The sequence below is a fragment of the Oncorhynchus nerka genome, linkage group LG8 (assembly GCF_034236695.1).
Source record: "Oncorhynchus nerka isolate Pitt River linkage group LG8, Oner_Uvic_2.0, whole genome shotgun sequence".
In the NCBI taxonomy this organism is placed as follows: Eukaryota; Metazoa; Chordata; class Actinopteri; order Salmoniformes; family Salmonidae; genus Oncorhynchus; species Oncorhynchus nerka.
The window spans coordinates 54,499,968-54,521,970 of record NC_088403.1 but is presented as its reverse complement, the minus strand read 5'-3'; the positions used below and the strand labels follow the sequence as shown (position 1 = coordinate 54,521,970).

At 43.0% G+C, this 22,003-nt stretch overlaps 2 protein-coding genes across 6 annotated transcripts; both read left to right on the top strand.

The window, feature by feature from the left end:
• Nucleotides 1-5,413: 5,413 nt before the first annotated feature.
• LOC115133575 (excitatory amino acid transporter 3-like) lies at nt 5,414-21,884 on the top strand. 5 transcript variants are annotated; one of them, XM_029666977.2, is made up of 13 exons: nt 10,417-11,051; nt 12,120-12,286; nt 15,367-15,507; nt 15,696-15,788; nt 15,864-15,978; nt 16,206-16,248; nt 16,460-16,570; nt 16,982-17,166; nt 17,810-17,917; nt 19,070-19,192; nt 19,409-19,603; nt 19,925-20,059; nt 20,403-21,884. In XM_029666977.2, exons 3-13 carry the CDS (start codon nt 15,453-15,455, stop codon nt 20,635-20,637), a joined length of 1,398 nt encoding a protein of 465 aa, XP_029522837.1. In that variant the 5' UTR covers nt 10,417-11,051; nt 12,120-12,286; nt 15,367-15,452; the 3' UTR covers nt 20,638-21,884. The 5 variants fall into 5 exon arrangements, with proteins under 5 accessions (XP_029522836.1, XP_029522835.1, XP_064877988.1 ...); XM_029666975.2 differs by lacking the exons at nt 10,417-11,051; nt 12,120-12,286 and adding an exon at nt 5,415-5,788; XM_065021916.1 differs by lacking the exons at nt 10,417-11,051; nt 12,120-12,286 and adding an exon at nt 10,309-10,376.
• On the top strand, nt 7,205-9,894 carry LOC115133579 (uncharacterized). Its single transcript, XM_029666981.2, has 3 exons — nt 7,205-7,506; nt 8,149-8,343; nt 8,764-9,894. Exon 3 carries the CDS (start codon nt 8,795-8,797, stop codon nt 9,737-9,739), a length of 945 nt encoding a protein of 314 aa, XP_029522841.2. The 5' UTR covers nt 7,205-7,506; nt 8,149-8,343; nt 8,764-8,794; the 3' UTR covers nt 9,740-9,894.
• Nucleotides 21,885-22,003: the final 119 nt, after the last annotated feature.

Genomic DNA, 22,003 nt, shown 5'->3' with positions numbered 1-22,003 from the left:
CAGAAGCGGTTATTATGAGCCTGCCCACGATCCTTGAAGCCCTGCGCCGAATAAAGCACCATAGCCATACAAGCTTACACCAAAGTCGGCCTCTGAAGTCGATGACCTGATTAAAGAAAATGTGCACATTTGAGTTGATATTTATGTTTTGGAATTCTTTACTAAAGAAAACGTACATCCTTTCTAACTATAGTATCTGCAAAATGATTGGATAGACGTAAACACTGCCGTGGACCTAATTGACACCTGGATGGCTGAGATCAGACAGATGCGCACAGATGAGACCTATGACACAATGGAGAACACTGCGAAAGAGACGGCCTGACAAAACAAGCAACAACTGAGTTTGCGAAGAGGGCGCACGAAGAAGCGGCTTCATGAAACTACAACATGGCTAGATCGGCTGAGCAGAGAACCTGGTGACTTTTTTATTTACATGTTTTTTTATTGGTCTTTGGTTAAGATGAATGTAGTCAGAATGTTATTACAGGCCGGCTTGATCATCACCTATCTGCACCTATAGGCAGGCGGTATGTGTGTGTGTGTGACACTGCCTGCCGCACGTGTTGCTTACGCTGTGCCAGTTTCGTAGTAGACCTACTTTATCTTTGAATGTCGGCTAAATGAGCCTGTCATGTCCTGCGATTAATGGTTTTGATGAATCTCTGATTGTGTACTGCTGTCTATGGTGCTGACTACCTGCAGAGCTCTCCGGGCCGTTGTGCTTTGTAGAGCGACGTGTTCTTGAAGTTGAAACATTGTTTTGCGATTCGCAGTCCGACTTCCAATCTGTTTTTCTTTTTTGTGTTTCGAAACATGCGTCTGGCTATATCTCTGTATGTTGTATTGGACATTTTCTCAACAGAGATGTGTTTCCATCAAATCGACTTGTTGGGGATAAAAGTATGTGCATATAGAAATAACTTTTGCCATTAAATTCCCATGTACCGAATAAAAAATACAAGTTAAATGTGTTTCCATCGCATTTTCAATGCTAAACTGATAGTTTTGTCACTATAAATGTTGCCTATGTATAACGAATGTGCCCACTCTGATATTGGCACGTGCGCTCTAGCCAACAATTTGCAGATACTGTGCGGGTATAGCATACTACATGATGAGATTATTTGTATTTGTCAGACGTCAGCCAAGCATAGATCCTCATGTCACCAGAATAAAACCCTCAATTTTTATTGAAATGAGCATCAAGCTCATCGCCTTGCACTTTCACCACCCTCTGAAGTTCATCAGAACTTATTTAACCTGTAGCCCAATAAATTCAAATCAAATCAAAGTTATTTGTCACGTGCGCCGAATATTACATTTACATTTAAGTCATTTAGCAGACGCTCTTATCCAGAGCGACTTACAAATTGGTGCATTCACCTTATGACATCCAGTGGAGCAGCCACTTTACAATAGTGCATCTAAATCTTTTAAGGGGGGTGAGAAGGATTACTTTATCCTATCCTAGGTATTCCTTAAAGAGGTGGGGTTTCAGGTGTCTCCGGAAGGTGGTGATTGACTCCGCTGTCCTGGCGTCGTGAGGGAGTTTGTTCCACCATTGGGGGGCCAGAGCAGCGAAGAGTTTTGACTGGGCTGAGCGGGAACTGTACTTCCTCAGTGGTAGGGAGGCGAGCAGGCCAGAGGTGGATGAACGCAGTGCCCTTGTTTGGGTGTAGGGCCTGATCAGAGCCTGGAGGTACTGAGGTGCCGTTCCCCTCACAGCTCCGTAGGCAAGCACCATGGTCTTGTAGCGGATGCGAGCTTCAACTGGAAGCCAGCGGAGAGAGCGGAGGAGCGGGGTGACGTGAGAGAACTTGGGAAGGTTGAACACCAGACGGGCTGCGGCGTTCTGGATGAGTTGTAGGGGTTTAATGGCACAGGCAGGGAGCCCAGCCAACAGCGAGTTGCAGTAATCCAGACGGGAGATGACAAGTGCCTGGATTAGGACCTGCGCCGCTTCCTGTGTGAGGCAGGGTCGTACTCTGCGGATGTTGTAGAGCATGAACCTACAGGAACGGGCCACCGCCTTGATGTTAGTTGAGAACGACAGGGTGTTGTCCAGGATCACGCCAAGGTTCTTAGCGCTCTGGGAGGAGGACACAGTGGAGTTGTCAACCGTGATGGCGAGATCATGGAACGGGCAGTCCTTCCCCGGGAGGAAGAGCAGCTCCGTCTTGCCGAGGTTCAGCTTGAGGTGGTGATCCGTCATCCACACTGATATGTCTGCCAGACATGCAGAGATGCGATTCGCCACCTGGTCATCAGAAATACAACCGGTGTAAACCTTACAGTGAAATGCTTACTTACAGGCTCTAACCAATGGTGCGAGAAAAAAAGGTGTGTGTGTGTAGGTAAGTAAAGAAATAAAACAACAGTAAAAAGAGAAAAAAGAGTAGCAAGGCTATATACAGACACCGGTTAGTCAGGCTTATTGAGGTAGTATGTACATGTAAGTATGATTAAAGTGACTATGCATATATGATGAACAGAGAGTAGCAGAACATTTACATTTAAGTCATTTAGCAGACGCTCTTATCCAGAGCGACTTACAAATTGGTGCATTCACCTTATGACATCCAGTGGAACAGTAGTGCATCTAAATCTTTTAAGGGGGAGGGGGGGTGAGAGGGATTACTTTATCCTATCCTAGGTATTCCTTAAAGAGGTGGGGTTTCAGGTGTCTCCGGAAGGTGGTGATTGACTCCGCTGTCCTGGCGTCGTGAGGGAGTTTGTTCCACCATTGGGGGGCCAGAGCAGCGAACAGTTTTGACTGGGCTGAGCGGGAACTGTACTTCCTCAGTGGTAGGTAGGCGAGCAGGCCAGAGGTGGATGAACGCAGTGCCCTTGTTTGGGTGTAGGGCCTGATCAGAGCCTGGAGGTACTGAGGTGCCGTTCCCCTCACAGCTCCGTAGGCAAGCACCATGGTCTTGTAGCGGATGCGAGCTTCAACTGGAAGCCAGTGGAGGGAGCGGAGGAGCGGGGTGACGTGAGAGAACTTGGGAAGGTTGAACACCAGACGGGCTGCGGCGTTCTGGATGAGTTGTAGGGGTTTAATGGCACAGGCAGGGAGCCCAGCCAACAGCGAGTTGCAGTAATCCAGACGGGAGATGACAAGTGCCTGGATTAGGACCTGCGCCGCTTCCTGTGTGAGAAGCGTAAAAAGAGTGTTTGGCGGGTGGTGGGACACAATGCAGATAGCCCGGTTAGCCAATGTGCGGGAGCACTGGTTGGTCAGGCCAATTTAGGTAGTATGTACATGAATGTATAGTTAAAGTGACTATGTATATAAGATGAACAGAGAGTAGCAGCAGCGTAAAAGGGGGGGGGTACACAATGCAAATAGTTTGGGTAACCATTTGGTTACCTGTTCAGGTCTTATGGCTTGGGGGTAAAAACTGTTGTGCTTCCTGCTTTAATTTTAGCTTACATTTACATTTTACATTTAAGTCATTTAGCAGACGCTCTTATCCAGAGCGACTTACAAATTGGTGCGTTCACCTTAAGACATCCAGTGGAACAGCCACTTTACAATAGTGCATCTAAATCTTTTAAGGGGGGGGGGGGTGAGAAGGATTACTTTATCCTATCCTAGGTATTCCTGAAAGAGGTGGGGTTTCAGGTTGTAAGCAGGAATCAGGAGGATAGAGTTGTGGTCGGATTTACGAAATGGAGGGCGAGGGAGGGCTTTGTACGCGTTTCTGTGTGTGGAGTACAGGTGATCGAGAATTTTTTTCTCCCTCTGGTTGCACATTTAACATGTTGATAAGAGATTTGGTATAACTGATTTAAGTTTCCCTGCATTAAAGTCTCCGGCCACTAGGAGCGCCGCCTCTGGGTGAGTGGTTTCCTGTTTGCTTATTTCCTTATACAGCTGACTGAGTGCGGTCTTAGTTCCAGCATCTGTCTGTGGTTGTAAATAAACAGCCACGAAAGGTATAGCTGAGAACTCTAGGCAATTTTTATTTATTTATTTATTTCACCTTTATTTAACCAGGTAGGCAAGTTGAGAACAAGTTCTCATTTACAATTGTGACCTGGCCAAGATAAAGCAAAGCAGTTTATCACAATATACTCAACTTTAGGCGAAATTGCATCATTTTCCATGTTGTCGTGACATTTTTTTATCCAACATTACTTGCAAAGTTACTCACATAACCAGGTTTCCATCCAACCTTTTTAACGTCAAGCCATTTTGAGGTCGCTGGAATTATATTTTGGACAAACGTGCGCATGCCTACAGGATACTTTTGAAGTAGCATAATCAGAGGAAAATATTGTGACTGGTTGTGTTTCTGACACATAAAATATCATACATTTTAAAATATAAATTATAAATATTTGGGCTATGTTGAAACTCGATTGAAAACAATAATGCAATTATTAATTGCATTGTGGTGTTATAGGCTATTCTAGGTAGGATAATTGTATTGTCCCTAAGTGAAAAACAGGGGAGCTGCATGTCTTCACAATTCTTTCATGCGCAATAATGCACCTGGTTGCTCCGCTGACTCAGCTTTTCGTATTTGTTATTGTGGTTTCATATTGATTGCTTTTATGTGTGATATGGTTGCTTGTTCTGCAGATTTGGACAAATGTCCCTGACGGACACCGCAGCGGGGGAGAAGACCCCCGCAAACAGCCCCTCCACAGTCCAGTCCCATGGAAGACCATCTACTGTCCAGACCCCCACTGATAGTCCGGCCCTCCGCTGACCATGAGTAACCCCACTGAAGTGAAGATCACAGGCAGCCTAACGCCTCCTCAGAAAGTCACTCCTCTGAAGGCATCGGAGGCAGCAGATTCTCCTGTAGTGAGGTGGGGAGCATACTCAGTCGAATAGAGCATAGTCCACAACAGCCCCACAGTGGACAGACTAGCACCCAGGTTTATATGGGGTGATAGGATTTTAATACATGCATTCTATGTTTTTTTTTATCAGTTGTTGATAGATTTTATAAATATTATAGTTCTAATAATTCATTTTGGAATGATTAAATGTAATGTATTGAACATCTAAGAATTCTGTATAAAATTAACTGTCATTTGGATTAGTTAATGCTGTTCTAATGAAACATTTAGAACATAACCAATTTCTAAACATTCTTCTGTCCTTAATCATTTCATAACATTCTTCAGTATACAGTATACCTTTGAAATACAGAATGTTTATTTTTATTGTAAAATAATGAACTTGGTAATTGTAAAGAACTGTTCATTTGTTGTTTTATTGTGTTTTTACAAGTTATATATTCCTGTAGAATGCCTTTCGGTGTTAGAGTAATGATTAGGTATCTAAAGACACAGTAGGTGGCAGTGTATTCTGGGAATGGAGCCTTCGTGTGTCTGTGAGGGAGGGACGGGGTGTGTGTGTGGAATGGTGGTGGGTTGGAGGTAACCCTTACGGGTAAAAACCTGCTGATCGATCTCATTCTCTGTCACGCATACTTTCTGCCTCACACACACAGAGCGACACACGCAGGAGGCATTTTTCTCCCTCTCCATCAGAAACAACTGACGGCCACGCGGGAGAGCTGCATCTTCTGTTTAGGTAGTTATAGCTGGAGCGTATACAGCTACTAGCCTCTACTGCCTGCTTACATCTGTCAGCTGGCCGCCCAATACGTGGATCCTTTTGTGTCCGACTTCCATTGTGCCATCTATTGTGGGGGCTAAAGGAAGCCGCCGCCAGTGGACAAGATGAAAGAACACAGGGGCTGGGACCTCAAAGGCTTACTGAAGAGGAACTGGTTGCTGATTGCGACCATTGTGTCGGTGCTGTTAGGTAAGTGGAAGTGAAGCCCCCCTAACCCTATTGTCTGCGCTCGGCTTAGTGTGAAGAAGCCCTGCTTGATGTCACACACTCCCGGGTAGCTGCCTGTCTGTCTCCGCTCTCTCTCCTTGCTCTGTCAGTGCACCCTCCCCCTTTTCCCACTCCCTCTCTCCTTTTTGTCTATTTTGACACAATTTGAATCTCTCCTGATGTTTTCCACTGCTGCAGTCCAGGCTTTGAGTCATCCAGAAGCCTGTCTTGGTCCTATAAGGATGTGTAGGGCTGGGGGACTGGCTGATGAGAATTGTATAAAACAAATAAAAATAAAAAGATTTAACCTTTTATTTAACTAGGCAAGTCATTTAAGAACAAATTCTTATTTACAATGACGGCCTAGCCCGGCCAAACGACGCTATGCACCACCCTATGGGAGTAGTAATGTGCATGCATGGGTGTATTTGTTGTGTGTGCATAATGTTGCCTTGTGCATGCTGCGTGTGTGTGCATGCAGCTGTGAGGATGTTCAAAGATGGATGCGAACAGTGTGTGTGTGTGTGACTGTGGCTGGTCATAATGTTTGTTTCTGTGTGACTGTTCATTATATGGATGTGCACAGCAGTCTCTGCCACTGCTACGCTGATGCCCACTTTCCTACAGAGACAGGGTTCCCTGCACTGTTGTATGCTGTGCTGCCTCCCAGAACATGTCTCACTGCCCCAGTCAAACGGAACTAGAGTGAACTGACCCACTGCACTGGCTCCTTCAGTCAGTCAGTTATTCTGCATCAGTCCTTGCAATTTTGAATCCTTGGGACGTCCCCCCCCCCCTCATTGAATTTGAAAAGTTGGTTATGGTTAAGGTTATGATAAGGATAGGTGTTAAGTTTAGGGTTTAAGGTAGGGACGTACCAAGGATTCCATATAGCAGGGTTTCCCAAACTTGGTCCTTCCTGCCCACCATACCGCACAATTTCACACAGCCTTATGACGCTGCCTGCGACCCGTTGTTTTGGAAAAACAGCCCACTGATTTTTAGGGCCTGTCACTGAATTGTCCTGCCCTGTAACCATTTTGTTGTGTTTGCTTGGTTGGACATTTATGATTTTATGGACTAAATGGACTTTGGCTCTGTGGCAGTATTGTGTTTTAAAGGCTGTCAAACAATTACATTATAAATGCTGCTTTTGAAGGGCCCTCCACAAGGATAATGCAATTTCTGCTTATGCAGTTAGCCACTGGGGACATATGTCAATTCAACGTCTATTCCACGTTGGTTCAATGTAATTTCATTGAAATTACGTGGGAACAACGTTGATTCAGCCAGGGTGTGCACAGTGGGTATTTTCTGAATGTAAACCCATAAACCTGACCAAATAGATAACCTATTCCTATTTTTATTTTACTTTCTTGGAAAAAAACATTGTCATTTACAATAACATTGTAACAGTTGCCATGGAGAGGAGAGTTAGTAGAGCCAATAGCCCTTATGCATATTCCATGATCGAACACACTTTCTACCGGTGTGGCGATTTCCGGTCAGTCTAGATGTTATCGACGATATAACGTTACTACCACTATGTCGCCGTTTTTTTACTAGGCGTCTTCAGGACTTGCCTCAAATTAATATTAATGATGTACATCGAATTGTTAAATCAGCCTCCGAGACTCCAGCTAGCAAGAATGAAAAGGGGTTCCAGATGTATATAGGAAGCTACATAGACAACTATGAAGGTGAGTACCAAGTCAGTGACAGATGTAACGTCAGCTAGCTACAATCATTAGCTAGCTAATTTAACTATTAACTGTAGCTAGCTAGTTACTTCGTAAAATGATGTAACGTTGACAGAATCTACCAGAGAACGTGTGTATTTTCGTTAGCTTGGTTAAGTTATGCTTGCTAGCTAAAAAAATCATTTTTATTCATGTCTTCTACACAGTATCTAACAAAGATACATTGACAGGGGAGATCACCGTGAGGGCTGCCTGTCACAGGTCCATGAGGAAGAGTGAAAAGCTGCACAGCATGAGAGCAGGGAAAGGTTATAGATAGCTACTAGGGACCTTGTTAAACATCTCCTGTGAGACACTGTCATCATGGTCAAAATGTGTTGGAGACCGTGTCAACGTTTAATCGTATCGGTAGATGGATATTAATGATGGGTTCCAATCCCAATTTAGAATTGCCCTTTTAACAGGTTATTTGGTAAAGATCTGTTGATGCATTGTTTGGTATTGTGTTACTGAGACACAATCTATTCCTGTATAGTTAAAATGAGCCCCTAGTTAAAATGAGCCCCTAGTTAGTTATTGTTATTTATGGGCTGCATCATTCTTGTTTCTCACTTCAGTCTTTCATCACACTTATCTTCACAGATGGTGTTAAAGCACTCCGTACCAGTGATGGTGGTCCAAAGCCACTGCTCCTGTGTTGCAGGAAGTGCTATGTGCAATCATCTGCTGGCCCTTCTTTACCAGACAGCGCACTGCTCTCAACTAAACATTCTTGCTGCACCACCAGTTCAAAGCAGCACAGACACAGAACAGTGTTGGCACAAGCCAAGAACACTTGTGAGTCTATCAATATCCATAAAAAAATGCACCTGAAAAGTATTCAGCCTATGTAACAGTAAATCCTTGTTAATTAGGGTGTTAAGCCAGGTCCGGTTTGATGGGATAGAGTTCCGTAAACCTACTAACTTGTGTGCTGATGGAATAAGTTAAGTTGGAGGTTCCTAGAATGGAAACATTTTAGAAAACATTTTCTTGTGATTGTTTTTGTATCCAGATGATAAACCTAAACAGGGCGTCTACGATGTAATGACAAATGTTTGGGACAAAGACTGGGGGGAAATCTATAATCTATAAATCTGTATATTTTAATTCATTTTATTTGAACTTTTGGGCTTGTGCTGTTTCTGGAAAAGTTACATGAGTCTTTGTCATAGGAATCTCTCCAACCTGATGTTAAGGTTTTAAAATGTTTTGCAGAAGTTCTCTCTACAAAGGGCTCAATGGATACATGCCTGACATGGACCTTCTCCGCGTCTCAGAAACATATGACAACTTTTCTCCACTTACTGCCACTCTTGTGACAACAATGGAAATGTCAGCTGACGTGCCCCGGGTTGAGTCCGCCTTTGGTCCAGTGCAAGCCGGCAGTGTTCTCTCCTATCAGCTTCCACAGCCAAAGACCCGTGAAATTGTGATGATTGCCGATGCCCCTTCTCCACCAAAACTTCCATTAGATGGCTACAGGCTTCTGTCTTCCCAGTGTGCTTACGTCCTTAGCCATCAGGAGCAGTTCCATCTCAAGGCATTAGAGACAACCTATGAGATGTCACAGAAAGTCGAGGTTGCTACAAGGGAGCAGAGCAGTAGCCCGGAATGGCATCAGCTCAGGAAAATGAGAATAAAATCCTCTCGTTTCCGAAAGGTTTGCCATGTCCGGGGAGAGACCTCAGCTGACCACCTAGCTGAGCGGATGTTCAAGGGATCTGGTATGCAGACCATGGAGATGAAGAGGGGGCTAGCCATGGAGCCAGTGGCTGTACAGGAGTACTGCACACTGAAGAATGTTAACTTCTTTCCGTGTGGCTTCGTAGTGCACCCAGATGCTCCGTGGTTAGGATCCTCTCCAGATGGAATCATATTTGATCCCAGTGTGAGACTACACTTTGGACTCTTAGAGGTCAAGTGCCCAAATGTACCAAGTTATGTTGACTGCCTTTACCTGAAGATACAGAATGGAGAGCTGAAGTTGAAGAGATCTCATGCTTACTACTGGCAGGTTCAAGGTCAATTCCTTCTCACAGGTTGTAGCTGGTGTGACTTTGTCATCTGTGCACAGGAGGACATCCTAGTTGAAAGGATTTCTAAAGATCTACAGGTTTCAAAAACTATAAGAGAGAAAGTTGACCACTTCTATTTTTACCACTACTTGCAGAAGTGTCTATCTCGCACCTGAATGGATCCCCTGCATGGGTGCCCAGTTGAGTGGTTTTATGAAAAATAAGTTATTGATGTTCTTGTGAAGAAATCTACAGTAGAATAGATTTGTTAAAAAATATATATATTTCTGAAAATTTTCAAAGGTTCAGTTAAACAATTACACATCTCTAACATTGTATTCAATCTTGCATTCTGGCTGTACTGTGTTTACTTGATTTCTTTCCTCCACCCCTGTTACTCATTGCCTAATTAAAGCCAATACAAGCTCCACACAAACTGATATTCACTACAACACAAATGATTGATAGATTAACAAATAATTATTTTGCTGCTAGCAAATAAACACATGTTCATTTGCACTGGTTTGGCCCATGCTCTGACTAAAGGTCAGTTTTGATAGTTGACCAACCGTCACGCCACTGCAAGTAATTGGTTGATGCTGCCTGAGATGGTTTGTGTCAAACAGCTTGTGCTCCTTTACTCTGCGGATCATTCTTTCAACATGTACTCTCAGCCTGGCAATGGATTGGGTCTCTCTGACCTCATGCGCTGGCATCTGTGTGCGTCTTGACAGAAAGGCTGGCCGGTAGACCTTGCACGGAACAATGTCATCTACGAGAAAGCCCTTATCCACCATAGTGGCCATGTCAGGGGTGAGTAAGGAAATAATTCCAGACAACTTGAAGATATCCTTGTCACTCACAGATCCAGCATACAACGATGACACAAAAGTGACAGCTCCATGTGGTGACATTCCCAACATGCCCTTAAAGGTACAGTGTGATTTGTAGGAAGAAAACACCTCACTCTGCAGTAGTAGTGAAGATGGTGTCTGGCAGTGGAGTTCAGTGCAGTCGATCACTACCTGGGTGTCTGGATAGTCCTTGAACTCCGGTGGCAGGTGGGCTTTGATGGTTTCCTTGGGGATCCATATCCGTGCTGATCCAAGCAGACAGTAGAGGAAGTTGGCCCAAGAGATGATAATCCGGCTCACTGTCGATTGGTGAATGCTGAACCGATGGGCTAAATCCTTCTGCTTCAGACCCAGAGACAGATGAGTCATAAACAAGAAGAACTCGTCGATTGATGGCAGTCTGAACGTAAAGAAACCCATTTTAGTACAATAGTCCTTATATTCGGTTCATAACAAAAAGTAAATACTGTTTAACAATTACAGTAAGATCATATAATGTACTCTTTAAGTATTTAATGAAGTTGTCCCTTCCCGGTTTTCTTCGAGTAACAATTGTTTCAGATGGATTGGTGCTTGTGATTCTTATAAACTTGGTCTCTGCTGCCCGCTCAATCAAGTGCCAGAAGGCCATCAGGTGGGTGTAGCTTGCAAATCTAAAGATGGACCCAGAGTATTTGAATACGAAAAAAGCTCATTACTGTTATTACCTATCTTCTCTAAGCCCTAGCACTAGACATGACCTAGCTGCTATTGTAGCCTGTTTTCTTGTTACTGCAATTCGTACTGTAATTCACAGCAGCGAATTTGTTCTAAATGTTCCGTTATTTAATCTGGAAAGTGGACTAAGAACCAAATCTTATTTGAAGCAACGACCTGGGAGCATTTTTGGGGGTTAACTGAAAACTAATGTAAAGACAATATACATCCAATGTGCCTACTTAGGCTAATATATGCTAGCCTAATTTTAAATAAAAATGAACATGTACTTAAAGTTAAGATGGACTTTGGGATAATATAATAAATAGTAAATAATAAGCAATAGTAATGCTGGATAATAATACATCATTACTGTACCTTGTGTAAAAACGTACAGTATATCCTCGTCAGAACCAGCAAATCGCTGTAGACCAAAGCCGCGTTGGGTGATCAGTTTCTCCAGCTTGGCTCAAAGCTCCTCAATTTCTCTTACGTGCACATGGTTTGCCATTAGGGCCATTTCCAGGGCTGCGGGTTCAGGGACTGCACAGTAATCATGGGTCTGGACCGGATCAGAGACGGCACAGTCCATAGGCAGTGCACCTTGTTCTTCATCCCCTTCAGTCGGTGCAGGAGGTTTCAGTCTTTCCCAAACACCAGGTCTCTTGAATGTGCCAGTTCCACGTGAAGACAGTATGAACAACACCTATTTAGGTATTGTCGACCCCCCCCAAAAAATGTCCCTCAACAAAGTCACTTTCGACGAAACGTGTACTACCCACCTTTCTGTGTTTGGTGACAGTAAAGATGTCACGACGTAGTGCCACCAACCACCTTTTTCTGAGCTCTACAAACTATGGAAGCTCACAATACCATTACATTTGGAAGACACTGAACAGAGGCACTGAGCAATGTTCATTAGCCTAAGATTGAGTGTTTTGATTGTTAATGAATTTCATCCTCAATATTGCAGAATATTACTTACATTAACAACTCTTTTCTTTAGAAAGTGTCATGGAATCTTGAGTGACCACAGAGAGTCAACGCCTCATTTGGATTACATACTGAGATGGGCACTCTTGTCAGTCTGTAATTTGGTTGGTTTACCATGTAATGCCTTAAACAGACACACAGTTCTGCCATCAGATGTCACACTGTAATGGAAAACTAATGGTAATTATTTGTATTATTAACAGTCAAATAATTGCTGTATTTCGAATGGCACTGTAATTCCACTCCACAGAAAACGGTACCGTACCCTATTGTTGGAGTGCCAAAAACCTTTTGACCCCTAGTCGGTGCATGGTATTTTAAATGAGCATTTTGTCATTTCCTTTTGGTCTGTTTTGCCATGTAGCTGCTGCTTGTTTGGAAGCCTTTGTAACGCCTCTAGAAGTGCAAACATTTATTAATATGCTTCAATGATTGGAAGCACTTTACCTAGCAGCCCAACCTGGTCTCAGAGCATTTCTTATTATTCTGTACATATATTTTGTGCGTAAATTCGAGACTCTCCATATGTTACGTTTTTATATAGTTATATAACACAGATGGCTACGAAAAGGCAAAAATGAAAGGAGGGTGGTTGGTCGGGGTGGAAGGATGGGCGTATAATGCAAACTTCAAGCATGATAAAATTATAAAGTTGTCCATGATGAGATACGAACTCGCAACCTTCAGGTTGCTAGACTTTTGCGTTATATGTTTGAGCTATTTTCAAATCTCATCACGGACAACTTTATAATTTTAGCTAATTAGCAACTTTTCAACTATTTCATACTTTTTAGCTACTTTGCAACTATACTGAACAAAAATATAAACGCAACATGTAAAGTGTTGGTCCCATGTTTCATGAGCTGAAATAAAAGATCCCAGAAATGTTCCACATGCACAAAAAGCTTATTTATCTAAAATTTTGTGCACACATTTGTTTACATCCCTGTTCGTGAGCATTTTTCATTTGCCAAGATAATCCATCCACCTGACAGGTGTGGCATATCAAGAAGCTGATTGAACAGCATGATCATTACACAGGTGCACCTTGTGCTGGGGACAATAAAAGGCTAAGTTTGGAGGGAGAGTACAATTGGCTGCTGACTGCAGGAATGTCCACCAGAGCTGTTGCCAGAGAATGTAATGTTCATTTTTCTATCAAAAGCCGCCTCCACCGTTGTCTTAGAGAATTTGGCAGTACGTCCAACCGGCTTCACAACCGCAGACCACATGCAACCACGCTATCCCAGTACAGCCACATCTGGCTTCTTAACCTGCGAGATTGTCTGAGATCAGCATGGACAGCTAATGAAACTGAGGAGTATTTCTGTCTGTAATAAAGCCATTTGTGGGGAAAAACTCATTCTGTTTGGCTGGGCCTGGCTCCCCAAATCCATAGATTACGGCATAATGAATCTATTTCAATTGACTGATTTCCTTATATGAAGTGTAACTCAGTGAAATTGTTGCTGGTTGTGTTTATTTTTGTTCAGTATACTTAGCATGTTAGCTAACCCTTCCCCTAACCTAATTCATAACATATCATACATTTGCAAATTCGTAACACATTGTACATTTTACAAATCTTTAACAAATAATTTGAATTGTAGTTCGTAACATATATATATATAATACGAAATGGGTGATGGACTTCTACAAATGAATGTATATCATACAAAACGTAACATATCCGGATTTTCGTACAGAATGATACAAAATGCTCTGAGACCAGGTTGCTGAGCAGCCAACCTGCTTGCACTAATCCCATATAATTACAGTAAAATACTGTGAAATACAAACCGCTCTCCTCAATGAATTTAATTAATTAATCCATTCATTCCGATTACAGTAGCATTTACACAGTACTTGCTTCAAAACCATATTTGTATTACAGTAGGTGTACTGTAATATGAAATACATAATTTTACTTGCCACAGAGCTGCCTGTAAGCTACTGTCAAAATCACGGTAACGGCATTACAGTGCACATAAGTCCACTACTACACCTTGTGGCCTCTGTTGCTGGCCATGCTTACTCTCTAGTAGCAAGGCAGACCCTTCCATGCCAGGTCTGTACTTAAGTTATTACATGGGCGGGATTGTTGGACGTCGTCTTGTATGTTTAATTCATAACACAAGTAATTTAGCTTTGCCAGTAACTGTCCTATTGTGGCATGCTGCAAGATTTTACTCTCCATAGGCCCTGTATTCATAAATAGTCTGACTAGGAGTGCTGATCTAGGATCAGGTCCCCTCCATATCCATATACTCTTATTTATTATTATCTGAAATACAAAACTGATCCTAGCACACATACTCTGTGAATACAGACCCAGATCTCAATAAATGTGCTGACTCATCTTTTTAATGAAACCATGAAAACCGCGTGGAGATTGTGATTCACCATTTTGAAGGAATCACGTTATTTTACATAAATTACCAGATAGAAATTGCATCACAAAATGGTAATTACTTTAGCAATAAGGCCTGAGGAGGTGTGGTATATGGCCAATATACCACGGCTAAGGGCTGTTCTTATGGAGCCCTTACAACCTTGCCACATTTACATTTATCATTATCAACTTACCTGGTAAAATAAATAAATAACATTTTTGTTTTTTTACTACCACAGCCACCACCGGTGTGGAACAACTTCTATATAGTACAGTATATCATGAGAGGGTTTATTTTGAATTAGGAATGATTGTAACCTATTTAGTTACAATTCGCTGTGTCACCACTTTTCCCAACCTTTCACAGGGTTGTTTTATGGTGGCTTGTAATGGTTGATAACACACAGGGTGGGGAGGATGGAAGTGGATCTATGGGCGAACCCCCCCCCTCTACACCCCATAAATGTTACATACAGTGTATTTCTCAATGTCACAACCTTAAACCCATGTCATGAAACCCTGTGTAAAGCAAAAGTTATGTAACACCTTGCCCATAAACTGAAAACGAGAAAGTCACATAGTCATAATACTGTGGTAGCCTACTTGGCAGCTCTTAACTAATAGCGATGCTTACATTTTAATTTGACATGGCATGCAGGTCAAACACCAATGTTGTTTATTTTGTCGGCATTATATCTCCCTCTCTCCCACTAAATTTCCACAGTGAAAATCCTTCATATTCAGTGAATGGGTAGTGTGGGAACTGGGAACTAAACTTGTGATGTATTGAACAAACCTTGTACTGAACTAACCTTCGTAAACTAACCTTGTTCAACTCTCTCTCTCTCTCTCTGTCTCTTTCTCTCAGGGATAGGCCTTGGTGTGTTGGTTAGGGAGTATGCCTCCCTTTCCCACCTCGATAAGCAGTATTTTGGATTCCCGGGAGATATCTTGATGCGGATGCTCAAGCTGGTCATCCTGCCCCTCATCATCTCCAGCATGATAACAGGTAACTTGGGATGAATTGTATCTCAACAGCTCTATTTCAGTCACTCTGCACTATGTTTAATGAAGGGGGCCATCAGAGAATGCGTACAGATATCTTAGTCAAAGACAACTAAAATAGTCCTAGTCATTGAGAGGACTTGTTGACAGACATGCTTCCTTTGGGTGAACAGGTCTTGTTTGTGTTCACAGGAGTGGCCGCCCTGGATTCGGATGTTTCCGGAAAGATAGGTTTGAGGGCTGTGGTTTATTACTTAACCACCACCATCATTGCAGTCATTTTGGGTGAGTTAAAAGCTCCTGGTCTCACTCCCTTTGAATGACATTTGACTATTGAATGATGGGGAACATGTTTTTCAGGTATTGCATTGGTGATAACCATCAAACCTGGTGTCTCTCAGAAGGCAGAAAACATCGACAGGACAGAGATCACACAAAACGTCAACACTGTCGACACACTACTGGATCTTGTCAGGTGACAGCTTGCAGTGTTTCCCCTATAATTATTTTCAGCAGCGGTGGCAAAATTAGTTTGAGGGAGGGGTGGCCGAACCGAACCAATTTAGCAGTCAAATAAATGAATATGATATTTAATTTGATAGAATTTCTATAAAATGCCCATTCTACATCAGTCAGAGATGCAGTGAATAACATTTGGCTCACATTGTTGTCATCTCAACATTTGTCCTATTCGATCCACAGAAACATGTTTCCTGAAAACATAGTGCAGGCTTGTTTCCAACAGGTACGAGTCTTTGTCTGATTTGTACATTCAAGCTTACGGTCACTAGCCTGGTCCCAGATATGTTTGTCCTGCCTTGTCAACTCTGATGAGAATTGTCAAGACGGCACAAACAAATCTTGGGGCAGGCTATACAATCACTGCTCTTCGAGGACAAAACATGATCTACATTCAAATGTAACCATGTCAAATGTTACTATTTTAATTCAACCAGTACAAGACAACGCGCAAAGAGTTGGAACCCTCTAAAGTGAAGGAGAACACTACAACCACAATGTTCCCTCCTCTCTCTACCACTGTCATGGCAACCATTTTCCCCCCAGAGGTAGGTGTTACTGTTTATCCGCCTGTGTGTCAAGAGCTGTGACTTGATAGGATCGAAGCTGGCAAGCCCGGTCTTCTTTTCTTACTTGTTTAGAGTTCATCCGATGGCTATCTGTCCAATCACAATCTTTTGTGGTATGAAAATGTATCCATGTCAGTCTTTTTTTTTTCAGATGAGCCTTGGTGCGTTTACACATGGCTACCCACATCAAGTGTGATGGCTATGACCACAGATCAACTTGCAGAACATTATAATGCCACTGTGGGGACAGGGGTCAATATGTTGTGATCTGAGGAAAAAGCACAAGAAAATGGCTGTCGGCCCACTGAAACACAGTACTTCACCTGTGGATTTTTTGACCAAAATCTATTTCTATTTTTATACTTGCTTCCTTATTTCTCCTCTCTGTAGAACATCACCAAGGACTATATAATAGTTGGGTCATATTCTGATGGGCTCAACGTGCTGGGCCTCATCGTGTTCTGTGTGGCGTTTGGCCTCGTCATCGGCAAGATGGGTGAAAGGGGACTCATCCTGCTGGAGTTCTTTGATGCTTTAAATGAGGCCACCATGAGGCTAGTTCAGATTATCATGTGGTATGTAACTACAGGCCACCATGAGGCTAGTTCAGATTATCATGTGGTATGTAACTACAGGCCACCATGAGGCTAGTTCAGATTATCATGTGGTATGTGGGGCGGCAGGGTAGCCTAGTGGTTAGAGCGTTGGACTAGTAACCGAAATCTGTCGTTCTGCCCCTGAACAGGCAGTTAACCCACTGTTCCTAGGCCGTCATTTGAAAATAAGAATTTGTTCTTAACTGACTTGCCTAGTTAAATAAATTGAAATAAATAAATGTAACCATGAGGCCACCACAAGGCTAGTCCAGATTATCATATGGTATGTATTGCGGAGTTCACGTGCTCGTCGGAACATGGACATTTCCGATTTGCGAACTGGTTGAAACACAACCAGTGTTTTCTAGTTTCGACTAGCATGTGAACGCGGCATAAGTACAGTGTAGTCTACAGGCTATCTTTACTAATACACTTTTTTTTAATCTTAAAATTCACCCTCCATCTCACTTAGCTACACTACAAATGTTTAGAATCTTGTAGTTCACATTATCTATTTTCTATGCTATTATATGAATGTACTGTAGTATTCAATGCTAATCCAGTGGAGGAGGTGATGGTGGAAATGTGGATATCATTAACATAACCATTGTTATTATTACAGCTATATGCCAGTGGGGATACTCTTCCTCATTGCTGCCAAGATCATCGAGGTAGAAGACTGGGAGATCTTCAGAAAGTTGGGCATGTACATGGTGACAGTTTTGAGTGGGTGAGCCTAAACCAGCATTCTCTCTCTCCACAACATTGGTAGATGTTGGTATAATTTCATTATTCCAATATGTTTTCATTAATTGAATTCACTTAGTCTATTTTATGAGAATTTGTAAGATTCTTATTTGCATAAAATAGACGGAGACCAGTCTTATCAAAATTAGATAATAGTATTTATTCTCGGAGCGCGCTGCCATGTAACCACGAACAACAGTTTATATACAAAATATGACGTCATTGGTTCTAGAATGAATCTCCTCCTCTCGACCAAGACAAAGCAGGTTTAAAAGTTAATTCCGACCTACTAGCGCACACGCATGACACACAATATAACTGAATTAACTCTTGATCCCTCACCATTATCCATCACCACTTAGCTGACAGTTCCAGCTAATGCAAAACCTAAGAAAACACTTTATCTGAACATTCCAGTGCTAAGTTGAGTCGGTTCAACCATAGGTTAATTACCCTTTCTGCTTACTTAAAAAAAAACACTTCCAATCTTCTCCAACCTGGCTGGAATGGTATTTATTTTATTTTATTGCCCCACAATCCCTCACTTATGAATTCATATTGTTAATCAGATATAATAAAACAGAGTATAAGTTTACTTAGTTACAGTTCTATTTGAAATGGGGATATTGTTTAGTCATTTATTCATACAACTCCTAACAGTAGATTTATAGCTGGCATTAGGGTCCAGTGTTCTTGTAAAGATACTGTAAAATGTCATCTCTGTCCTGGCACAGATAAGAACCAAGGACATTTAAAACTGCTTAACCTGCAGATGTGATAATGAGGCCTTTAGCGAACACCTGTCCAACCGTAAATTTTCCGGACAGAATTATGCTTCTGCGTGAACAGGAAAATGATTCTCCAGAGTCTAGTGGGGAGGAACGCTGTCCTTGTGTGTCCTAAATAGCACTCTGTTCCCTATATAGTGCACTACTGTTGACCAGAGGCCTATGTGCCGCGGTCAAAGACTAGTGGACTATAAAGGGAACAGGGTGCCTTTTGATACCCAGCCCTGTTTATTCTTTTATTATAACCTGGAGAAGAGCCCTAGTTAACCCCCAGGGATTAGTCAGCTATTTCTTACAGTGAGCCAAAATCAAACACTTTTTTTGTAATGTTTTACTTTTCTCCTCAGCCTAGCTATCCATTCTATTGTTTTTCTGCCGCTGATCTACTTTGTCATTGTGAGGAAGAACCCGTATACCTTTGCCTTGGGGATGGCTCAGGCACTGGTCACTGCTCTCATGATCTCTTCCAGGTAAGCCTCGGTCACTATTGGGGATCATACAATATGTTGTATATAGCAAAGCATAGCAGTAAACACTGACATATCTATTTATTTATCCATTAATTTAATACATCTATTTATCCAATCCATCCATCTGTCCGTTCTTCCATCCATCTGTCCAATTATCCACCTACCTGTCCAATTATCCATCCATCCTTCTTTAACCTAAATGCTACCTCCCTCTAGCTCTGCCACCCTGCCTGTCACCTTCCGCTGTGCCGAAGAGAACCTCCGGATCGACAAGAGGATCACCCGCTTCGTGTTGCCCGTGGGCGCCACCATCAACATGGACGGTACAGCTCTCTACGAGGCTGTCGCTGCCATCTTCATTGCCCAGCTCAACGACTATGATCTTGACGTGGGTCAGATTGTCACTATCAGGCAAGTCCCCAACACCTTGGGTTGACAGGGGATTGTGTATTTCGATGTACTCATTTTGGGCAGGTGAAAGTGTCATGGCACATTTCTAACCAGACGGAAAGTCTTTGGCGGCCTCAGACTTCAGAATGGGTACGCCACTGAGTGATGTAAGGACAAATGTATTTGTGGTGACAAAAGACTTCACACGGGAAGCTCAACCATAATCAGTTGAAATATGTCATGGCAGTATGTATGTTAGTATCATGTATCAAGTTACTGACCTAATAATATAAAATAATTAAAATTGTAATGAGGGTAATTGACTGTTTCCTCTGATTTTAGTGTAACAGCAACAGTAGCCAGCATCGGAGCCGCCGGTGTACCTAACGCTGGTTTTGTTACCATGGTGATTGTGCTGACTGCCGTTGGACTACCGGCAAATGATGTCACTTTAATTATTGCTGTGGATTGGCTGCTGTGAGTAATACCTTGTTGAGTGAAATATTGTCAAGAGAAAATATTGTTTTAGTGATTAATCCAATGGTGTGACGTTTTAAAGGTAGACTCAGCAATATAACATCACCATACACAGTGAAGACAACAAAAACATAAATCTGCCAAGACTACCACTACTTTCTCTTCCCAATTTGTGCCATCCCTTAAACAATGCCCAGGAGGGACGGTCTTGGCAGGTTACGTTTTGTTGTTGTTGATGACTGTAAAACTGGAAGTTTACCTGCAGTGTAGGATGACGTCGTATTGCAAAGTCTACAGAATCTTTAACTGATTATCAACGGACAATGTTCACTCGCCATTTCAGAGACCGCTTCCGCACCATGATCAACGTGCTGGGAGATGCTTACGGAGCCGGCATCGTTCAGAAGCTGTCCAGGCGGGAGCTGGAGAGGATGGACGGCACCTCGGACGTGACTAACCCCTTCGCCCTGGGGACCACGCTGGACAACGAGGAGTGTGAGAAGAAGTCCTACGTCAACGGCGGCTTCACCGTCGACAAAACCGACGCCATCTCCTTCACCGAGACCTCCCAGTTTTAGGGGGGTGGGCAAAGAAGTGCCAATGCTGCTAGATGTTTAGCCTGGTTCTAGATCTGTGACCAACATTAATTAATCCTGTTGATGCAGGATTACTGCTGGAGGATTATTTTCCTGCTGCAGCACACTGGCTCAAATTAAGATCCTACATCTGTAGCAATATCAGCCACCACCATCTTGATTCTCTTTCCAGCACTGTCCCCGATGATCAGTATGTTTTTTAACCACAAGTGGAGATCCTCAGCAGCCCTTAAAATGAGCTGGGCTGTATCTGAAATGACACCCTATTGCTTAACTAGTGCACTACTTTAGACCAGGGCCTATGTAGAGAACGAGGTGTCCTTTGGGATGAACCCATGCTCTCTTTTACCAAAAGAGCTTCCATTGTTATGTTGACATAGTGCCGACAATGTACACATTCACTTTTGAATGAATCAATACTTTTGCTATTGTTTTTACATAGAGGGAGCAAATGAGACTACAAGAGCCAGAGCTTTTGAAATGCATACCTACAGCGCGTGTGGGTAACTGAAATAATATATCGCCGGACTGAGCTGTGTATATGTATTGTGAAAAAGAGCATGGAAGAAGAACTATATTCTTGATGTTCAATACACTGTATATTGCAAAGATTCAAACATACTTTGTTTGCTTTTCAGAAGCAAATTATTTTTGTGTGACTTTTTTTATTTCTTTTTGTCCATTTTTGTTCTGGGGGGGTTAGATACAAAAAAAACAATAAAAGAAATCCATACAAAGACAACCCCAACCCATTCCCCCCCTTAGTCTCCACCCACCTGCCCGCATTCTCCCTCCCCACTCAGAAAGCATGCCTCCCACCCCATCTAGCCCTCCTCCTGAAGAAAGCATGCCTCCCACCCCATCTAGCCCTCCTCCTGAGGAAAGCATGCCTCCCACCCCATCTAGCCCTCCTCCTGAAGAAAGCATGCCTCCCACACCATCTAGCCCTCCTCCTGAAGAAAGCATGCCTCCCACCCCATCTAGCCCTCCTCCTGAAGAAAGCATGCCTCCCACCCCATCTAGCCCTCCTCCTGAAGAAAGCATGCCTCCCACCCCATCTAGCCCTCCTCCTGAAGAAAGCATGCCTCCCACCCCATCTAGCCCTCCTCCTGAAGAAAGCATGCCTCCCACCCCATCTAGCCCTCCTGAAGAAAACATGCCTCCCACCCCATCTAGCCCTCCTCCTGAAGAAAACATGTCTCCCACCCCATCTAGCCCTCCTGAAGAAAGCATGCCTCCCACCCCATCTAGCCCTCCTCCTGAAGAAAGCATGCCTCCCACCCCATCTAGCCCTCCTCCTGAAGAAAGCATGCCTCCAACCCCATCTAGCCCTCCTCCTGAAGAAAGC

What these genes read in the sequence shown, in the direction of transcription:
- LOC115133575 (XM_029666975.2), top strand. Translation starts at nt 5,704, where the DNA reads ATGAAAGAACACAGGGGCTGGGACCTCAAAGGCTTACTGAAGAGGAAC. An exon ending in CATCTCCAGCATGATAACAG is followed by an intron (nt 15,508 to 15,695) that starts GTAACTTGGGAT and finishes TTGTGTTCACAG; the next exon opens with GAGTGGCCGCCCTGGATTCG. An exon ending in ATGGTGACAGTTTTGAGTGG is followed by an intron (nt 17,918 to 19,069) that starts GTGAGCCTAAAC and finishes TTTTCTCCTCAG; the next exon opens with CCTAGCTATCCATTCTATTG.
- LOC115133579 (XM_029666981.2), top strand. Translation starts at nt 8,795, where the DNA reads ATGCCTGACATGGACCTTCTCCGCGTCTCAGAAACATATGACAACTTT.